This window comes from Scatophagus argus, chromosome 11, assembly GCF_020382885.2.
Source record: "Scatophagus argus isolate fScaArg1 chromosome 11, fScaArg1.pri, whole genome shotgun sequence".
In the NCBI taxonomy this organism is placed as follows: domain Eukaryota; kingdom Metazoa; phylum Chordata; class Actinopteri; family Scatophagidae; genus Scatophagus; species Scatophagus argus.
Genome location: NC_058503.1, coordinates 971,591 through 989,453, shown reverse-complemented (window position 1 = coordinate 989,453; position 17,863 = coordinate 971,591). Strand labels below are relative to the sequence as shown.

At 40.1% G+C, this 17,863-nt stretch overlaps 1 protein-coding gene across 11 annotated transcripts in view; it reads left to right on the top strand.

The window, feature by feature from the left end:
- Nucleotides 1-17,863, top strand: part of caska (calcium/calmodulin-dependent serine protein kinase a) — a 120,323-nt gene that overhangs the window by 94,803 nt on the left and 7,657 nt on the right. For 4 of the 11 annotated variants that reach the window (XM_046405119.1, XM_046405123.1, XM_046405120.1 and 1 more), the window contains 10 exons: nucleotides 2,614-2,694; nucleotides 6,862-7,050; nucleotides 7,167-7,245; nucleotides 8,092-8,177; nucleotides 8,704-8,772; nucleotides 10,473-10,541; nucleotides 11,767-11,802; nucleotides 13,496-13,537; nucleotides 14,057-14,253; nucleotides 14,382-14,497. In XM_046405119.1, the coding sequence (XP_046261075.1) occupies nucleotides 2,614-2,694; nucleotides 6,862-7,050; nucleotides 7,167-7,245; nucleotides 8,092-8,177; nucleotides 8,704-8,772; nucleotides 10,473-10,541; nucleotides 11,767-11,802; nucleotides 13,496-13,537; nucleotides 14,057-14,253; nucleotides 14,382-14,497 (964 nt within the window). The remainder of the gene's footprint in view (nucleotides 1-2,613; nucleotides 2,695-6,861; nucleotides 7,051-7,166; nucleotides 7,246-8,091; nucleotides 8,178-8,703; nucleotides 8,773-10,472; nucleotides 10,542-11,766; nucleotides 11,803-13,495; nucleotides 13,538-14,056; nucleotides 14,254-14,381; nucleotides 14,498-17,863) is intronic. The other 7 variants (XM_046405122.1, XM_046405126.1, XM_046405127.1 and 4 more) reach the window with 3 other exon arrangements.

The following is a 17,863-nucleotide window of genomic DNA, read 5'->3' as shown; positions in this document are numbered from 1 at the left end:
TGTAAAATAAATAAGGGAAAAACTGCCAGTTTGGACTTGGAAGTTATGAGAGGAGAAATAAAGCAAGTTGCTCAAATTGTGCAGGCTCTTGGGGAGGGGTTGAGAAACAGTTGTGTTCTGCTTTATCTCTTTCTTCTGGTTCCTGACTGGACTGATCACCCTGCAAGACATTGTGTATATTGCTATCTATCCCCTTTAGTCAGATAATTACATGATAAGTTCTGTGAGCATGACATCCCCATGAGTCACTGTGTCTTGAATCCTACCTTCACCACCTGCACACAGCTGTCTTTGCTCCCTTCCAATTTCCCATAGCTCTCTTCTGTCTATGCCACAGCTTGTAAGGCCCAAGTAAACCCAGGTGGCACACACCAATGTGCATTCTAATGAGCAACAATCATTTGTTGAAGCTCCAAGTGAGTATTCTAGCATTCAGCAACCATGTTATCACGTCCCATCTTCTCTGCAGAGATGTAAACCTTCCCTGGAGAATGCACTTACAGTTTCTCATATCTTGAGACCTGTTCCACGTTTTTTCCAAGCTTCCTTCAGTTCTTTATGGACAGAGACCACTCTCTGTTGTGCAGAAATCCGGAGTGGAGGCCATTATGCAACACCACTACTTTGCAAGATGCATGTCCCTAAATCGCAAACGCCAAACAAATCAGGCATGCAAGCCCACAGACGTACTGAACTGAAGCTCTAAAGAAACCAGAGCCAGCAACCATTTATGATTATAAGATTTACAACTTGCTAGAGGGTGAATATGTTAAAAAAAAAAAAAAAAAAGAAGAAATAAAACTTAGTTAATTAGGAATGTTGTTAATTACACCTGGTCTGGAGAGAGTTTTTGCCAGCCTTGGGAAGAACTATTTGATTTTGCATTTTGCATTGAAGGCAATTATTGCTGGTATATAATTGCTCATCTGTTGTTTTCATACCGTTTTTTTCTATCCCCCCCATCCTGAAAATTACTGTTAGCGTTTACAGTACATACTGTTTATGCACATGCTAACACATTACCAGAAGCTCCACATAAAATACTTAATACTTCACTGGGCTCACTTCTCACAAATTTACCTGTAAAAACAAACATAAAAAGAAGTGTAGGTTTACAGAGTTTAGGCACAAAGAATGAAGTAAACCAAGTTTACCTAACATTCAGTACACTGTGACATCAGCTTCACATTCTAAATAAAGACAGAAAGTTTAATAGCCTGCACTTGTGACATAATAGAAAACAGTTGACGCCCATTCATTTTGAAAGTGCAGTGGACTGGGTAACACCAGCACTTGTCTGGCTTATCACTTATTATATAGCTACATGCTACAGCTTTCCCACTAGATGTTACACCTTCTTAGTTGTTTTGTTTTCAGAAAGCAAGTAGCGACAACTTTAAAGACAAATTCAGAACATTAGGGAAAAGGTGAGAAATATATTAAAATATATTATACTGTAATTCATTCCCCTGTATGCTGTTCTTCTTGCCCAAGTCTCTCCCTCTCTTCTTGCACTGTGTGCAGCAGTCAGTAGGTGAGGCATCTGGCAGGCATGAGTGTGCTGCTTGGTGCACAAGGTGCTCAAGAGACTTCAGCTTTAGTGAGTTTTTGTGGTTAGGTTGACGACTTTCTCTGAAACTGTGTAATACGGTAGCCTATATAATATCAAGTTTATTTGAGCCGTTCGCTTTACTGTTTCTCTTTGGATTAGGATGTTCCTATAGCTAGTAATTATTTAAACAGTGTAGGTTTATACACTTTTGTATATAATATATGCTACAATGTCCATGTGGTGAGGGTTTTTTTTGGTGGTTATTTAGCTACCCACCTTTTATGTCTTAAGCTGATCTCTCTACCTCTTGCTGACACAACTACTTATGTAAATGAATGTGTGATGGCATCAAATTAAACATACAACACACATTTAAGACATAACAATAACACATATAGCATCTAAGACCATCTCAGACATCACTAAGCAGAAAGTTGCATGGAAGTGTAATTTTTAATGTTTTTAGTTCTCTGTAGTTTCTGTAGTCTGTTTATATGAGTCAAAGAAGTAGAAGGCGCAGAATTCCCCATTTTCAGCATTTTTATCTGTGAGGCTGAACCAGAGCTAGTAATCAGTGTAACTCGTAATTTGATTATTGCGGTTTGGAGATGTTAAATACCTTCATGTACACACAACCATAAACTACACACTGATTGACAGGCTTTCTTAAGAAAAAGAGTGCATCATAACTTTGTAATGCAGGTTTCAGTGGTACTCACAGTCCTCACCTCTCCAATCCCACATTCACCAGTCAAGCACAACATAACTGGAGCTGACAGCAAACCAAGAGGTGTCAAAAGGGCAGGAGGGTGGGCAGAGCCTCCACCACTTTGCTCGTCCCACTGAGTGGTGTCCAGAGTTGGTCTAACATTGGTTGATGGGATTTAGGATGCAATGAAAGTTTGAGGGAGACTGTGAGGTTGTTGGGTCGCTCTCCACAGGTTACAGTAGGGTGCTTAGGTATGAGCGTGTGTGTATGTGCAAATTGGGTAATAAAGAAGAGGAGCTACTGAGGCTTAAAACAAACTCTTGTGATGCCTTTTCTCTCTCTGCATCTTCAGGTACTGGAAGAAATCTCCTGTTACCCAGAGAACCACGAAGCTAAAGACCTCAGAAGGATACTGACCCAGCCACATTTCATGGTGAGTGAAAAGACGCACACCTTCATGACCATTATACGTCTCAGGCAAGTGCGGAAGGCCTCTTAAACATTCGGGGCTTCTGACAATGTTGACTAGATGTAGCACAACTCCCTCTATCTCAATTTAGCAGACACTGCAGTATTTTCCATTTTTTTAAATTCTCCCAACTTATTTAGCCTTTTCTGTACCTGAGGTAAGAAAACACTATAAAGGTAAGTAAATATGAGTCAGAGGTAGACTTTTTCTGCTTTAGTTTTGACAGTGTGGTGCCATCGACGACTGCATTATGCACAATGTCACCACATGTGAGAATGTTTATTTACATGTTTACAGTGACTGCTTCACGCTTTACCAAAATGATTGTTGCAGTCAGTGATATCACTCATACAGGGGTATCATTTGTAAATGGATCATTTGTATGATAGATGAGCACAATTTATGAATTTATGAAATGAGTTTGTTGGTGAACTTGCCCCGTATTATGATTATGACTCATAATGAGGATATGGACCATAATGATTTTGTGAGAGTTGTCACTAGCTTTATTTCAGAATTTAGACAGTCATTATGTGCAGGTGGTGAGGTGGCAGAATGTGTGTGGAAGCCAGTGCCCTCTGTGGTCCTGACAGGACAATCTTATTGACTGCATTTAAACACAGAAACTAAAATCATATTTGATGCTGTTTACACAAAATTAGATCATTTGTACTTTTGATAGTTTCATCACTTAGTTGCCATGGTTCAGAGTTTCCTTAAATGTATACACATTTCCTCATCAAATGTTTGATATAAATCCAAGCTTATGATTACATAAGCGCATTTAAGGCCCTTTTTGTGTATACGCAGTGTTTAATAATTAGGCCACTGAGCAGCAATAGTTAGTCAAGTAGTCAAGTAAAATGAAACTGTCAGCAGCCTCCCCTGCTTCCTATCACTTCAACCCTTTGATGTTCACTTCAAGAAAAAAACAATGTAAAATTATTTTCTTTGTATTTTTCATGTTATTGGGCACTAATAATAAGAAAAAATATTTGTTATTATTATTGTTTTATTTTTATTATTTTAACATGGCACACCTTGACTGAACAGTAGAGATAGCTCAATAAGGCTGATTTAAATTCAACATTTTTGCTGTGAGATATAGTGACTCAAAATGTGCTCTAACAAATGGTTGAGCAGACAGTCAAAGGGTTAATGCATCAGATATTTGTCTCTGATCAGAGGCCAGCTCAATATCAGACAGACAGACAGACCAATTCAATTTCAATTCAGTTTATTTATATAGCACCTTGTACAATCAAAATTGTCTCTAGATGCTTTAAAAAGACCCAGAGCCTGAACCCCTGAGCAAGCAGACAGTGGCAAGGAAAAACTCCCTTTTAACAGGAAGAAACCTTGAGCAGGACCCGACCAAAAAACAGGGGACAGAGTGTGATGCAGGGGAAGGGGAGTACAGTATGAAACTGTATCAAAATGAAATAATAAGGAGTGAAAGAGATCAGTAATTAAAATGAATGTAAGAAGATGGAGCAGACTGTGAGGTGAAAAAGGAGGGGAGGTGTGGATGGAGATTAAAAAGAAGGCATGTCTGATGCGATATGCTGTGTCGGGTCAGAGGCCTGCTTGCCTCATAGTGCTACAAGAGCATAAAATCGCCATGGCAAGGAAAAAAAGAGGCATGTACATGTAGGTATGTACTGTATTCCAAAAAGTTAGAGCGAACCATGGATGACACCAGACAAGCCATGTCAGGATTTTGTTTGAGGATATTAACTGATTTGTGGATCTAAAGGTGATAAAATTTGCTCTCAGCACCTCAGAGGCTTTTTAGTTTGCTTTTTTCAGACAAAAACCAGAGCAAAAATGGTAATTTGATATTTCTGGAATAGGGGCAGTAAGTGTTGTTGTTTGTAAACATACTGTATACCTACTAAACTAATCTTCTGCTGCCTGTTGTTTCATTTTTAGGCAAAAGGTATAAAACTGATATCGATCTTTGCATTTGACTTGCAACAACAAAGATATAGACTATTTTCTGTACCTCTTTACTTTTTTATTTTCCAAATAAAAAACTAAACTTTTTGTAAGTGTCATCTCAGAGGATAAGGATTTCAGATTAGGTTTGAAGATATTTTAGGGAAGGATAGTTGCAGAAAAGTGAGGTGCTCCCAGAGTATAGCAGTTTGGCTTCACTAATTTTCCCCTGAATTGTTTGAAACCTCCTGCAACAACTTATGTAGTTTTGTACTACGACTGAACAGCAACCTTTTGAAATTACCCTTTTTCTTTCCACCAACTCCATTAGGAATACAATCTGTGAAACTCTACATCATATTGTCTTGCATTTGAAAACCTCAGATGTCAAGTTCAGAAGGGCCAGGCATTTTTTTTTTCCAAAGCAGTGTTGAATACTGTACTTTATTCTGTTTTGCTATCTCTTGCGGTCTTTCTCACTTTCCTTTGCCGCTTTGCTTTTTTGGTTTCTCGCACTAACTCAAGCACACCCTTCATGTCTGTGCCTCTCTGATCTGCTCTCCTTCCTTGTGTTTGCATGAGATAGAGAGAAGGCAGTGACATATCTCTCCTTTGTTGAGGTTTGATTGCTGTCTTCTGAAGTTCAGACTGGTTTGTTAAAGTGCCACTCAGGGGCTTCTGTAGCTGTCAGAAGAGTAGAGTTGAACACTGAGTATGAGGCACCAGCCAGCTCTGCGGCTACATAAAACATTCTGTTTAAGCTCAGACAGACAGTAGGCCTTCACACCAAAGACACCTTTTGAAAGGGAGGAATATGAGATGTGACAGAATAGATAATCAGCTATTCTTAATAATTCTGAGTTCAATTATGCAGCATAATTATGTTCTGTTGCAGCTGTGAGGAGACAAGTGGAAGGTCAGAGTGACACAGCAGCATTGCTTGCTTGGCGATTCAAAAATTACGTTTGTTCAGGATGCCCGGTATCAAGCCAGTGACAATTTTCTGACGGATCAGATGTTTGCAGTGTTTTTACATAACATTTTACTGTCAGCTCAGCTCAAGTAAAAACCCTGAACAAAGTGATACCAAAAAGTGCCAGGTCCAGGTATCCACAATTGAAAAAGAAAAAAGAGTGAGTATAACTGAGCTGTACCATAAAGTGGACAATGACAATAGACTGTACATTTTGAACATAAAGAAAACCGATTGTGATATTTTGCCATTACATCCATATAGTGGACCGAAAATGTGTCGTCCCTTACTTGTTGTATGGGGTTACATGGAACCCTTAAAAACAAACCAAAAAAACCAACTTTTTATTTAAGCAATTTTTTTCTGATCCTGAGTGAATGATTTTTAGAGTTTGGGTTTTTTTTTGGGGGGGGGTAGCTTTACTTTCTAGACAGTTACCCTCAGTAACTGTATTTTCTAGGATTACTGACCACCTCACACTCACAAGTACAAACCTCCTTTGTCAGTGCCAGAAGTTCTTATTTCATTTTTTTCATCCTTTCCATTTCTTCACATATTAAGAACAGAACCATGCATATTGGTCCATCCAAGAACAGATCTGACAAGGCAGGGCGTTTGTTATTTATAATATTACATTTTAAAGCACTTGTACATTTGTTGTCTTGCCATATGTCTTACATTTTCATTATTGCCTGGGATTAATTTCTTTCTTTTAGCAAGTTAATCTCATTTCCATTGTTAGTATATTTGTGTTAGTCAGGATTATTTATTTGAACTGGTCCGGTTTCGCAATGTGTTGTTCTGCAACAGCATATTGTGCTTACGCTAAGTATATTTCAGGCTATATAGCCTTACTTCAGTGGTTAGAACTATCACCGCACAGCAAGATGCTTGCGGTTTTGAACCCTCCTGCTGAATGGGGCCGTTCTGTATCGAATTTGCATGGCGACCTACCTAAGGTGTATCCTGCCACTCATCTGATTTTATCCTCCAAAGGACAATCCATTATACATATTGGATGGATAGATAGACAACTGTACTTGTTCTGTATTGGTTTTAAGATATACTTCCCAAAAATAAAGTCATATTTCAAGATAATTGCATTAGCATAATTAAGCACATTATTGAGGGAATCATTCTTAAATCTTTTCTCTGTATCCATACTAATGTACTGGTTTTAGTCTGACCACACTAGTTCTAGTTTGCATGTGTGTCCACAGGCCTTGTTGCAGGCCCACGATGTAGTTGCCCACGAAGTTTATAGTGACGAGGCTCTGAGGGTGACCCCTCCACCCCCCTCACCCTACCTGAACGGAGACTCCCCAGAGAGCAACAACGGCGACATGGACATGGAGAACATCACCAGAGTCCGCCTGGTCCAGTTCCAGAAGAACACAGACGAGCCAATGGTACAACATGTGTATTCCTGTACTCGGTCACATTTCAACTGAGATGACATTGGAGCTTATCGTTAAGACCTTTTATACTGGTTTCAGATCATGTGTTTTTGTGTATATTCATTCAGGGAATCACACTGAAGATGAATGACTCAAACCATTGCATCGTTGCAAGGATAATGCATGGGGGAATGATCCATAGACAAGGTACACTTTTTAATTCTCACAGTTAACATTTATGGCTGCACCTTGATTTTTGTAATTTTGCTGCATGACTCAAGCTCATTATTCTTGAACCGATCATTGAACCGACCAGGCACAATTTGTACAGTAGTAGTATAATAGTAGTATAAAATTATCCATTATTTCATGCATACTGATTCACCTTTAGTGTCAAATGGTACGATACCACCATTACTTCTCTTGCTATGTCAGTATTTCATGTAGTTCAAAACAGGTTTAGTTTGCATGAAATATGTTGTTGTGTTTGTACATTTATAAGAGGCAGATGGAGTAGATATTCATCTGCTGTTGTTCTAAATGGACATTCAGAATCAGAATCAGAAGCCTTTATTGTCATTGTATCAATTGTAACAGCCTTGGAGTGGTTATTCCAAATCTACATTTAAGTATGTGAAAGACAAGACAAGACAACTTATTTATATAACCCGTTTTTACAAGCAGTTTGTCTCAAAGTGCTTTGTATAACATAATAGCAACATCCTCAGAATAATAAATATTAATATTAAATTATATTCAGAATAAAAAAAACAAGAAATCCTTCATCTTCACATTTCAGCAGTTGCTGTTAAGATTGAAGGCAACACTGTTGCTGTTTTATTGTGAATGTAGGATACTGTTAACTAATCCACAGTTAATTTATCATGTGGTAACTGGAAAGTCTGCTTTTTTCTAGTATAGCTGTGATTTGAAAAACAGTTACAGGTGATAATGAAACACAGTGCAGTTCTGTAATGAGGAAAAGGCTTTGGCCATGCACTCATTTTTCTCCTCCTTTTCTCATTGTCTCCAATATTTTCTTTTTCCTTTCAGGAACGTTGCATGTAGGAGATGAGATCAGGGAAATCAATGGCATCAGTGTGGCCAACCAGACTGTTGAGCAGCTGCAGAAGATGCTGGTGTGTGCGTGTGTATGTGTGTGTGTGGACTTGTTTTCCTGTAGTTATGGGAACAAAAATCTGATTACACTGCCACATTGTGAGGACCCGTCTTATTTAAGGGGGCAAAATGCAAGTCCCCACAACTTAATCATTAAATATTAGGGTGAAGACTTGCTTTAAGTTTAGGTTGAAGTTAGGATTAGGTTAAGAAAAGGGTTAGGATTAGGATTAGGCAAGTCATGTTTATTGTTATGCTTAGGTGGTGGTTAATCCTCCAGGAAAGTAATGTAAGTCTATGTAATGTTCCCAGAAATGATGGAAACACAACTGTGTGCGTGCATGCATGTGTGCCTGCATGCGTGTGTGTGTGTGTGTGTGTATGAGAGGAAGAGAGAGAGTATGAGTGCACATGCTTATGACCACGTGCGTCTATACATTTCTCTATTTTACTGTTTAAATCAGCAAAATGTCATATGCTGAGCTAAAGATAAAACCAGATTCACAATATTTTTCTGTATGTGTGTGTGTGTGTGTGTGTCAACAGAGGGACATGCGAGGCAGCATCACATTCAAAATAGTGCCAAGTTATCGGACACAGGGCTCTTCAAGTGAGGTAACACCTCCTCCTCTTCCTCCTCCTGTCCCTCTCCTTTTCACTGCTGATTGCGAGCTCCTGATCTGATTACTAACTACTCGCCTGGTTACTGAGCGTGTGTGTGTGTGTGTGTGTGTTTGTAACAAAATTATGTTGCGTGTATGGGCAATGCTGTTTATGTGTGTAGGTTTTGCTGTATTTTGCTGGGGCTTGGTCAGATATTCAGCACACCAATTTCACAACGAAGATACCGGAACCTCCCTTTTCCCCTTTGGGATGAATGAGACAGGAAAGAGCCACACCTCCCTGTGTGATCCCATCCTGCTCCTGCCCACAGACCAACCGCCACAACTGTACACATACACACTACAGGGGTGAACAAAATAACAGAAACAGTTCAGTATCAGTTCTGTACTTGAAATACACATCCATTGAAGCTCATGGTGTCTGCCTTTTGTAAAGACCAGCATATTCATTGTAATAGTTCAGATCTACTTAATGTAGCTAAGTGTACTCTTTCTCTCTCATAAATCATGAGGACATACATATGACAAAGAACACAACAGGAACTTGTTTTGCTTTGTCTCAGAAATGACCATTAAGTTAAAGCTGACTTGATGAACAGAAGCACATATTAATGTATCATATATAATTATTTTTATTTATCCAGCACTCTCAAGCAGAGAGGGGAAGCAGCTTTCGAGTGGAGAGAAAGTTATGTCCAAAAACAGAATACTGCACATAGAAGGAGCAGAAACCAACAGTTCAGAAACAAAAACAGTATCAGCATACCCAAACTAAACTGAAGAAGTTCTAAAGATAAAAGCTTTACTATCCCGTGTTATGGGCTCTGGAACAGCTAAAAATGCTAACCAGTGGAGAAAGGATTTATTTATTTTGTATTCTGGGACCTGGTCATGTAAATCCTTGTATGTAATTGGTTGTTTTTGAGTGATTCAAAAAGACATTGGGTGACATGCCAAAAATGTTAAGTGAAATGACATGGTCATTCTGGTTGTCCTATATTTAGGGTAAAATGCTAGCTCTGCTGCTACTGCCACTCAGCAGCACAGGAAGTCAGATGTGCAAACTTCAGCCCTGCTTTGATTTTTGCGATTTTTAGCTGAAGACAGAGAAAGACTGACCAAACATAATATTCCGTTATATTTTTCTAAATTTATTATTTTGAATTATCATTTGTTTTTGCATTTACTTTCAATTTTACCTGTTTAGATTTTAGAGTACATTTCTAAATGTATGCAGAAACTTTCTTTTCCATTTCTCAACATCTTGAAAAATGAAAAGGTCATCGATTACCTCATCACCGATTACACCCCCCCCTCCTAACACCCCACCCCCACCCCCAGTGGCTAGAGCGCTGCTAATAATGTTGTCACTCATGTATTGTTATTACCTCAACACTGCAATGGGTCCTCTCCATAAACTACGGTCTCTGCCCAAAAACAGTCTCTGTATGTGTGTTTTTGTGAGTGTGTGGAGGCGTTTTCCTGTACATTTGCGAACAAACATTTGTTTACACAGTCACATTGTGAGGACTCGCCTTACTATGTGCGTACACACACACGCACACACAGGCTCCTGTCTATGTGGCCATGAGTTCACGAATGTTTGTGCGAGATTAGTGGGCCTGCATGTGTGTGTGTGTGTGTGTGTGTGTGTGGTGGCTGTGCGCTGCTGATCTGTGTGTCTTATTTCAGAAAGAGTCCCCTACAGTCTCCAGGCAGTCCCCTGCCAATGGCCACTCCAGCATTAACAGTTCTATCTTGGTAAGGACCCCCCCCCTCCCCCCGGAAAAACCCCACAGACAGACCCACTGACCCTCCAGTGCGTTCATTAGTCTCTGTGGTGTGTCATAGTATTTGTACGTGTCTGTGTTACTCCGTCAGCTGATCTGTTTGTCCCTGTAAATGTTCATTTATCATGGGTTGTGTTTATTTCAGTTTCATTCTGACTTGTGATTGTTGTGGGCGGATCGACTGTAAGATCTTCTGAGTCTATCTCAGTGTCAGTCTTCCAGTTCACCAGTTTGAGCCAAAGACCCACGTGTCCGATATCTCAGTTAACAAATTGGTGTGCATCATAAAGACTGCTGCGTGCTGTGCCTTATCGCTGACACAACAGACTAGGCCTCTTGTGGTCACAGTGGTGCAGGGGCTCCTGTCATGCAGTACGCTGAACCTGATCAGGTTCTGCAGTTAGTTTGGAGCCGAGAGGCCAAGGCTCCAGACAGACACTGTGTGGTCATGCTGATGTCACAGCTGCTTTGCTTGCTCTGTGCTTGCTTGGTTGCTCCACAACCAGATCTGCTTTAACAGATGGGAACTGTTCTCTTCTTTTTTCCCACTTTCCTCTCTTTGTTTTACAAGAGCAGGTTGCATGCATGGTTTAAGTTTCTCTTGCTCTTTACTGTCTCTTTTTTTCTCTTTTTTGGGGGGGATTTGCTTACAACCCTGATTACAAAAAAGCTGGGATGCTTTGTAAAACATAAATAAAACAGAATGTGATAATTTGTTCATCATTTTTACCTATACTCAATTGAAAACAATACAGAGATAATATATTTAATGTTATCTCATGACCTTCATTGATTTTTGTAAATATTTTCTTATTCTGAATTTGACCCCAGCAACACTTTTCAAATAATGAGAATAAGTTGGGATACGGGCAACAAAAGACTAGGAAAGTTGTGAACTGCTGATAAAACACCTGTTAGGAACATTCCACATGTAAACATTAGTAACAGGTGAATGTGTCACAGCTGGGTATGAAAGGGGCAAGGAGGTGAAGAGGTTCACCACTTTGTGGAACAGAATTGTATAAAAAATATTACTGCATGGGATCTGGAACTGTGTATACACAAGTGTACATGAGTGCATTCTGTTTTTATTTATGTTTTACACAGTGTGCAACTTCATGAAAGTCATATGTCTCACTGAGTATTTGTATCTTGCTTAACCATGTCTTTCTGTCACCAATGGTTTACTTCCACAGGACCTGCCATCCACCATTCAACCCAAGAGTCGACAGGTGAATAGAAAATTACACTCTTGTATTTCTCCCCTTTATATGCAAGTGAGTGTCTGAATTTCTCCCCAACCTTCTTTTCTGGGTCACAAAACTCACCAGTATATCAGTATCGGTATTTATAGAAGAAATATTGGGTTTGGGGCCTAGTCCATAATGAATTAATTTTAAACTCTATAATTTGCACCAAAATAGGCTGCATCTGTTAAGCTTTCTGGAGACCAGTGAGAGGAGCAGACGAAATGCATCTGGGTTCAAATTAAGCTCTGTTTGAGTGTGTTTGGGAAATATGATTTTAATTTATTTTATTAATTGAAGACAATTAATGCTTGTCTTCAAATCCAAGATGAAAACGGATACATCGGTCGATCTGTGTATTTCAGTTCAGTTCGATTTTATTTATATAGCACCTTTTACAATCAAAATTGTCTCTAGATGCTTTACAGAGACCCAGAGCCTGAACCCCCGAGCAAGCAGACAGTGGCAAGGAAAAACTCCCTTTTAACAGGAAGAAACCTTGAGCAGGACCTGGCTTGCAAGGGAGAACCATCCTGCTGATAGTCGGCTGGGTGAAGGGGGGAAGAAGAGGTAGACAGGACAGAGAGGATGAAAGAGAGAGAGACAGAGAGAAACATACATGCAATAAACATCATAAATTACAAAGGACAAACACGAAAGGTTGTCATGATTGGAATGCTGAAGAACTATGTATTGTATTTTTGTGGTGGTGGAGTTGAGGAGGTTGGGGAACTGCTCGGTGGATCATGTTTGTGTCCCCTGGCAGCATAGGCCTACAGCAGCATAGCTATGATAGAGATTAAAGACTAAGAGTTAGTCAGATCTTTTCAGATCTTGAAGATGAAGACCACTACTTGTTTTTTTCTTGCTTTGTTGTTAAGTAATACACTGTACACAGAATAACATAGGTGACTATTGTCTGTCTTAACTTCTTTCACTTCAGCTTTATGTGTGGTAATAATGGCACAGGCATTGGTTAACCCTAAAAAGACTAGAGATCTGTGTGGTCAGGCAGGTATGAGAACAGAACTGAAGTGCTGAGTGAGCTTCACAGTCTTCCACAACTTCATCTCATCCCATCAGTTCAGTTCAATTCAATTTAATTTATTGATATACTTTTTGGAAGGCAGAAACCTCGGAGCAGACCCTGGGTCTTGGTGGACACCCATCTGCCTTAACTGGTTGGGTTGTGAAAGACAGTGAGACAGTGATGGTAATATGGTAATGAGGATAATAATAATCCAACATTACTCACCCAAAATCATACTACCTTTAAGTGGTGTGACTGCAGGTACTAACAAGATGGCCTGAAAAAGGTCTCATGATTGTACCACCAACAGATCCTGCCAGCAGAGGGCAGGAGAGTCCACAACAGAACAAATCTTTTACCAAGTTTGGCACCATAGAGTTGTGGATCTTGATCTCAGTACCACTGAATTTTCTCACACTTCATTATATGCTGACTGGAAGTAAATAGTTTAACACGTACACATTCAATGCGTCATTCCACAATAAAAGTTGTGCCGTCTTGATCTGTCTCATTACCATCACCCCCCCCCCCCCCCCACACACACACACACACCATTTCTGCCATCCACAAACCTTGGTCACCATACAGCGGTTTGGACACTGCATAGCTGTTTTGCTGCATGATGTGTGTGATGCTTTCAAATCCTAGAATGTATCCAGACCTCCGGTCAAGGACAGAATGCCTGTTAAGGTAAGAGACAGCCTCTCCCACCCCTTATCCCCACCGAAAAACAAATGCAAATACACAGTAACTGTACTACACTACTAACTGCTCCTACATTTTATCCCGAACCCTTCTACCAGCTCCCTTTCACACAGTGTAGAATGGTTGTGAGGATAATGCTGATGTGAACTAATGGACACACAAACAGTGCCTGTGCCATAATTACCAGTGTGTTGAGAAACTCATTAATAGTAGTTGGGTTTATCTGACTGAGGAAAAGCTTCCCTTGGAAACCACTTTTCAACCAGGCAACCAAAATTCATCCATTCCCCAGACCTCCACCCGGTCCATCCAGCCACTTTAATATTTTTGTTTGTCTAATTTCTGTTTGTTTGTTTTTTTCACCTTCGTTATACCTCTCCAAACACTTGCATTACTCACTCTCTCAGCTGACACACCACTGTCTATTTTGGAAACCCCACCAGCGTCACCCCAGCCCATCCCTGAATTAGCTCACTTGTCTAACCTCTGTGCTTTTCGCCACAGATCTATGTGAGGGCTCAGTTTGAATATGACCCCTCCAAAGATGAACTCATCCCCTGCAAGGAGGCTGGCATTTGCTTCCGGGTGGGCGACATCATCCAGATCATCTCCAAGGAGGACCACAACTGGTGGCAGGGCAAGCTGGAGAACACAAAAAATGGCACGGCAGGCCTCATCCCATCACCAGAGCTGCAGGAGTGGTGAGAGGAAAACATATAACACAACACAACACATATAACGGCAGTAAAACAAGGTTACAGAGATACATACCCAACCATAATCCTGAAGGTCAGCGCTAAATTTGATTATGTTTGTGTGTTTGTTGTAGGCGAGTGGCATGTATAGCCATGGAGAAGACCAAGCAGGAGCAGCAGGCCAGCTGTACCTGGTTTGGCAAGAGGAAGAAACAGTACAAAGACAAGTACCTGGCAAAGCACAATGCAGGTACACCATGCACTCACATACACAGTGTCATGCATGTGCACCCAATCCAACATGCTGCAGACATTTCAGTGTTGGTCAGTCCCACCGCTCCCTAAATACATGCATGTATGCATGTATTTTTAAGTGAAAGTGTGTGGGCTTGTGAGCATGTGTGTCTGCCCATCTGTCTGTTTGTGTGGGTGGAACTTGTATGTAACAGGATCTTGTAGCATTCATCTCCAGAAGCAGGGCCAAGGCCAGGAATGACAGGAAAAGCTGCCAGTATGATACAAATCTAATATGAGCAGGGAGGCAATTTAGGTAAATGTTGATATGGACACCAGGTTTGAGTCAGCAAAGCGTAGTTTTAAAAAACACGCATGCATGAGGATGTGCGTGGGTGTTTTTCTATGTGTCTAAAGTATCTTTCCATTTGTCTCCTCAGTAAACATGTTGTTTACTAACGCCCTGAAATATTGGCAGCCAATATGGATAGTAATGTGCAGACATAGATTCACCACTCAAGCATGACTGCCATGTGTCTGGTTGTATGACCAGGTTGAGCTGTCGTGCGGGTAGAAATTCATCTCGAGTGTGTGAGAGAGATGAGCAGGAAAGGAGGGGGTTTGGTCAGTGTGAGAGTTGAGTGCTAAGACTGAGCTGGGTTTTTGGTCTGTAGAAACCCTTACATCGTTACTGTGTTGTTCTAATCTGCTGATTGGCTGGGAGTAAGTGACCTTAATTAAATTGTCTTATTGATTGTATTTAATTAATTTTAAAGCAAACCTTTGATTTCAAGATGTGACTACCCTCTTCACCCTGTGTGCCTGTTACTTGCTTTGTGTGGAGGTGGGCGTGCGAGTATCACCAGCACCACCCGGGCCTGTGTGCCAGTGCTCTTTTAAAAACCCTTTGGGAATTCTGTTGCAGGCGTGAGACAGGCTTTGAAAGAGGTACCCTGGTTGAAGCAGAAAAATAAAGTGGAACTGGACAGTGATTTTTGTTTGATGATCACTTAAAATGAACTACTGTCAGTGTGCAACCCAACATCATGGCTTTAAGTAAGGATTATTTATGAATTCATTTCTTATTAATTTCTCATTCATTTGTTCATTGGTAAACATAATGTCAGCAAATAGCAAAAAATGCCCAGTCCCTGAAGGCATTGTGATGTCTTAAAATGTCTTGTTTAGTTCAGCCACCAGTCATAAAACCCTAAATATTCAGTTTAACTTGTCTTGCATTTGACAAGCTGGAACCAATTTATTTTTGCTTTGATTAAATATTAATAATGTATGTATTTGTTTTTTTAGCTGATATGTTGTTCGAGTTAGTTATAATAGCACTACATAGAAGAACAAGATAGGCAGGTGTTGACAGTAGTAGTATCCCTAATAAGCAGGATAATAGAGAGAGAGAGAGTTTCGTGTAAGGAGCAGTGAGGGTGGAGATAAAATGTGCAAAATCATTGTCACAGGCTTTGAGGTGTCAGGTGGGTGTGGCTTGTATAGTCAAGTCTACTGTACAGTGCGTGCACCAATCTGTTGGTGTGTTTGATTGCTTGTTTGTCCCTCAATGTGTACTTGCCAGCATATTTCGTCTGTATCTGGAGCCAACCTAATCCATATGATGCTGAGCCTTTCAAAGGAGCACAGTGAGCAGTAGCGGAATATAAAGTTCATATGGTAGACAGAGTGTACCATTACTTAATTACTTAGAGACTTTCTAGGTCACACGCATACGTAGTTTTTCTCAGATGATTATAAGAAGAGATGAATGAGATATCCCCTGTGCATTTGAGTGTCTGTGTGTATCTGAATGTCCAGTGGATAAGCATGTCTATCAAACTGTGTACACTGACACCTTGGCTGGCACATTTGTGAATGTCCATTCAAAAGGAACTGCCTTGATATTCAACAGTATGCACTGCACAACTTAATAGTCATATAGTCCTCCAAGCATGAGTGCATGGGATCCACAGTCACCACAGTTCATGTTTAACACTTACAGTCCACTAGCACTAACTAGGATTGACTGCATGGCATTGACATTCAGATATTTCCTAACAGTTCTCTGCAAAATCTGTTCCCCTGTCCATCTATCTTTTACCACTTTTTTACCATTATAATAAGAAAACAAGTCCAACCCTACGTTATTATGATGGTTACTAAAGTGGCGGTTCACAGTACAGCTGTGTAGTGACATTTTTTTCTTTTTAAATAAATGTAAACAAAAGAGGTGCTTCTGGTACTCTTGACGAGTCGTGCAGGCCTCTTTCTGCAAGTCAGAGTGCAGAGCAGCATTTGACACGTGGAGTATCAAGTGCATGATACATGTCTAAACCAAAACCAAACTGACGTATGCAGTGGTTTTTTCTTCACTGCCACTACACATAACATTAATTCTGACTAGTTAAATAGTTTAAATCAGGAAGCATTCCGCCACATTTTATCTGGGCAAATTTCCTTACTAAACACTGTATGAAGCAGTTTAGCACCATTTGACCACTGTAAAAAATAGACCTGTGGACTAAGGTGTTAATTGATTAAATGACTGTTGTTATAAAAGGGGTTAAACTGTTCTGCCTCCGTAATATGGAAACTTTCATACTGGTATTGTTTCTAAATAGCTGTACCAATAACCTCAGACTGTTCTGCGTGATTGCTGTTGTTTTTCCAATTCAAAGTTAAAATATTGCATATTTACATCACATACAGTTTAACAAATTTGAATGAATAATTTCATGTTATAGAATTCTAATAAACAAAAACAGTTTTCTAATTAGTTATCTGCTTTTTAAAATGAAACGTTGAGCTGTAACTGTAAGTGCAGCAGAGTCCACAGCACATTGCACACACTGCCATGTCTCCAGTTGGTGTGAACATGCTCTTCAACAGCAACAAGTCTGCTGTGCGTTTTCATTTCCACTGCTGGCACTGTGCATTGCTTCACAGCTGCCTTGCTGTTGTTTCTTTCTCTTAGTGTGTAACATTTTGTAATTCTGCTGTTGTAACCGAACCGTGTTGTGACCCCTCCTGTTCATCTCTCTCGCTCTCTCCTACTGAACGGCCTCTGCATGTAAGTAAAAACCAGTGACAAGCACTCACTCCTTCTTTCTCTTTAGCTGTCTTCCACTGATTATTTTCTTCGCTGTCTTTTCTTTGTCAACCCTGTAGATTAAGTGAGCTGTCACTTTGCCAGTGTTTCAGTTTTGTTTTTGTTGTTACAGTCAAAAAACAACAGAAGGATGGGACAAAACTGAAACCATGTAGCTTAGTTTGTGTTTCAGACTTTGTGTGTGATGTTCACCTTAACCCATCTTTTTCATCCATGTTTGGTTGAGTGTGCTCATCAGCAGACTCATATGGACAGTGATACATATAGCAG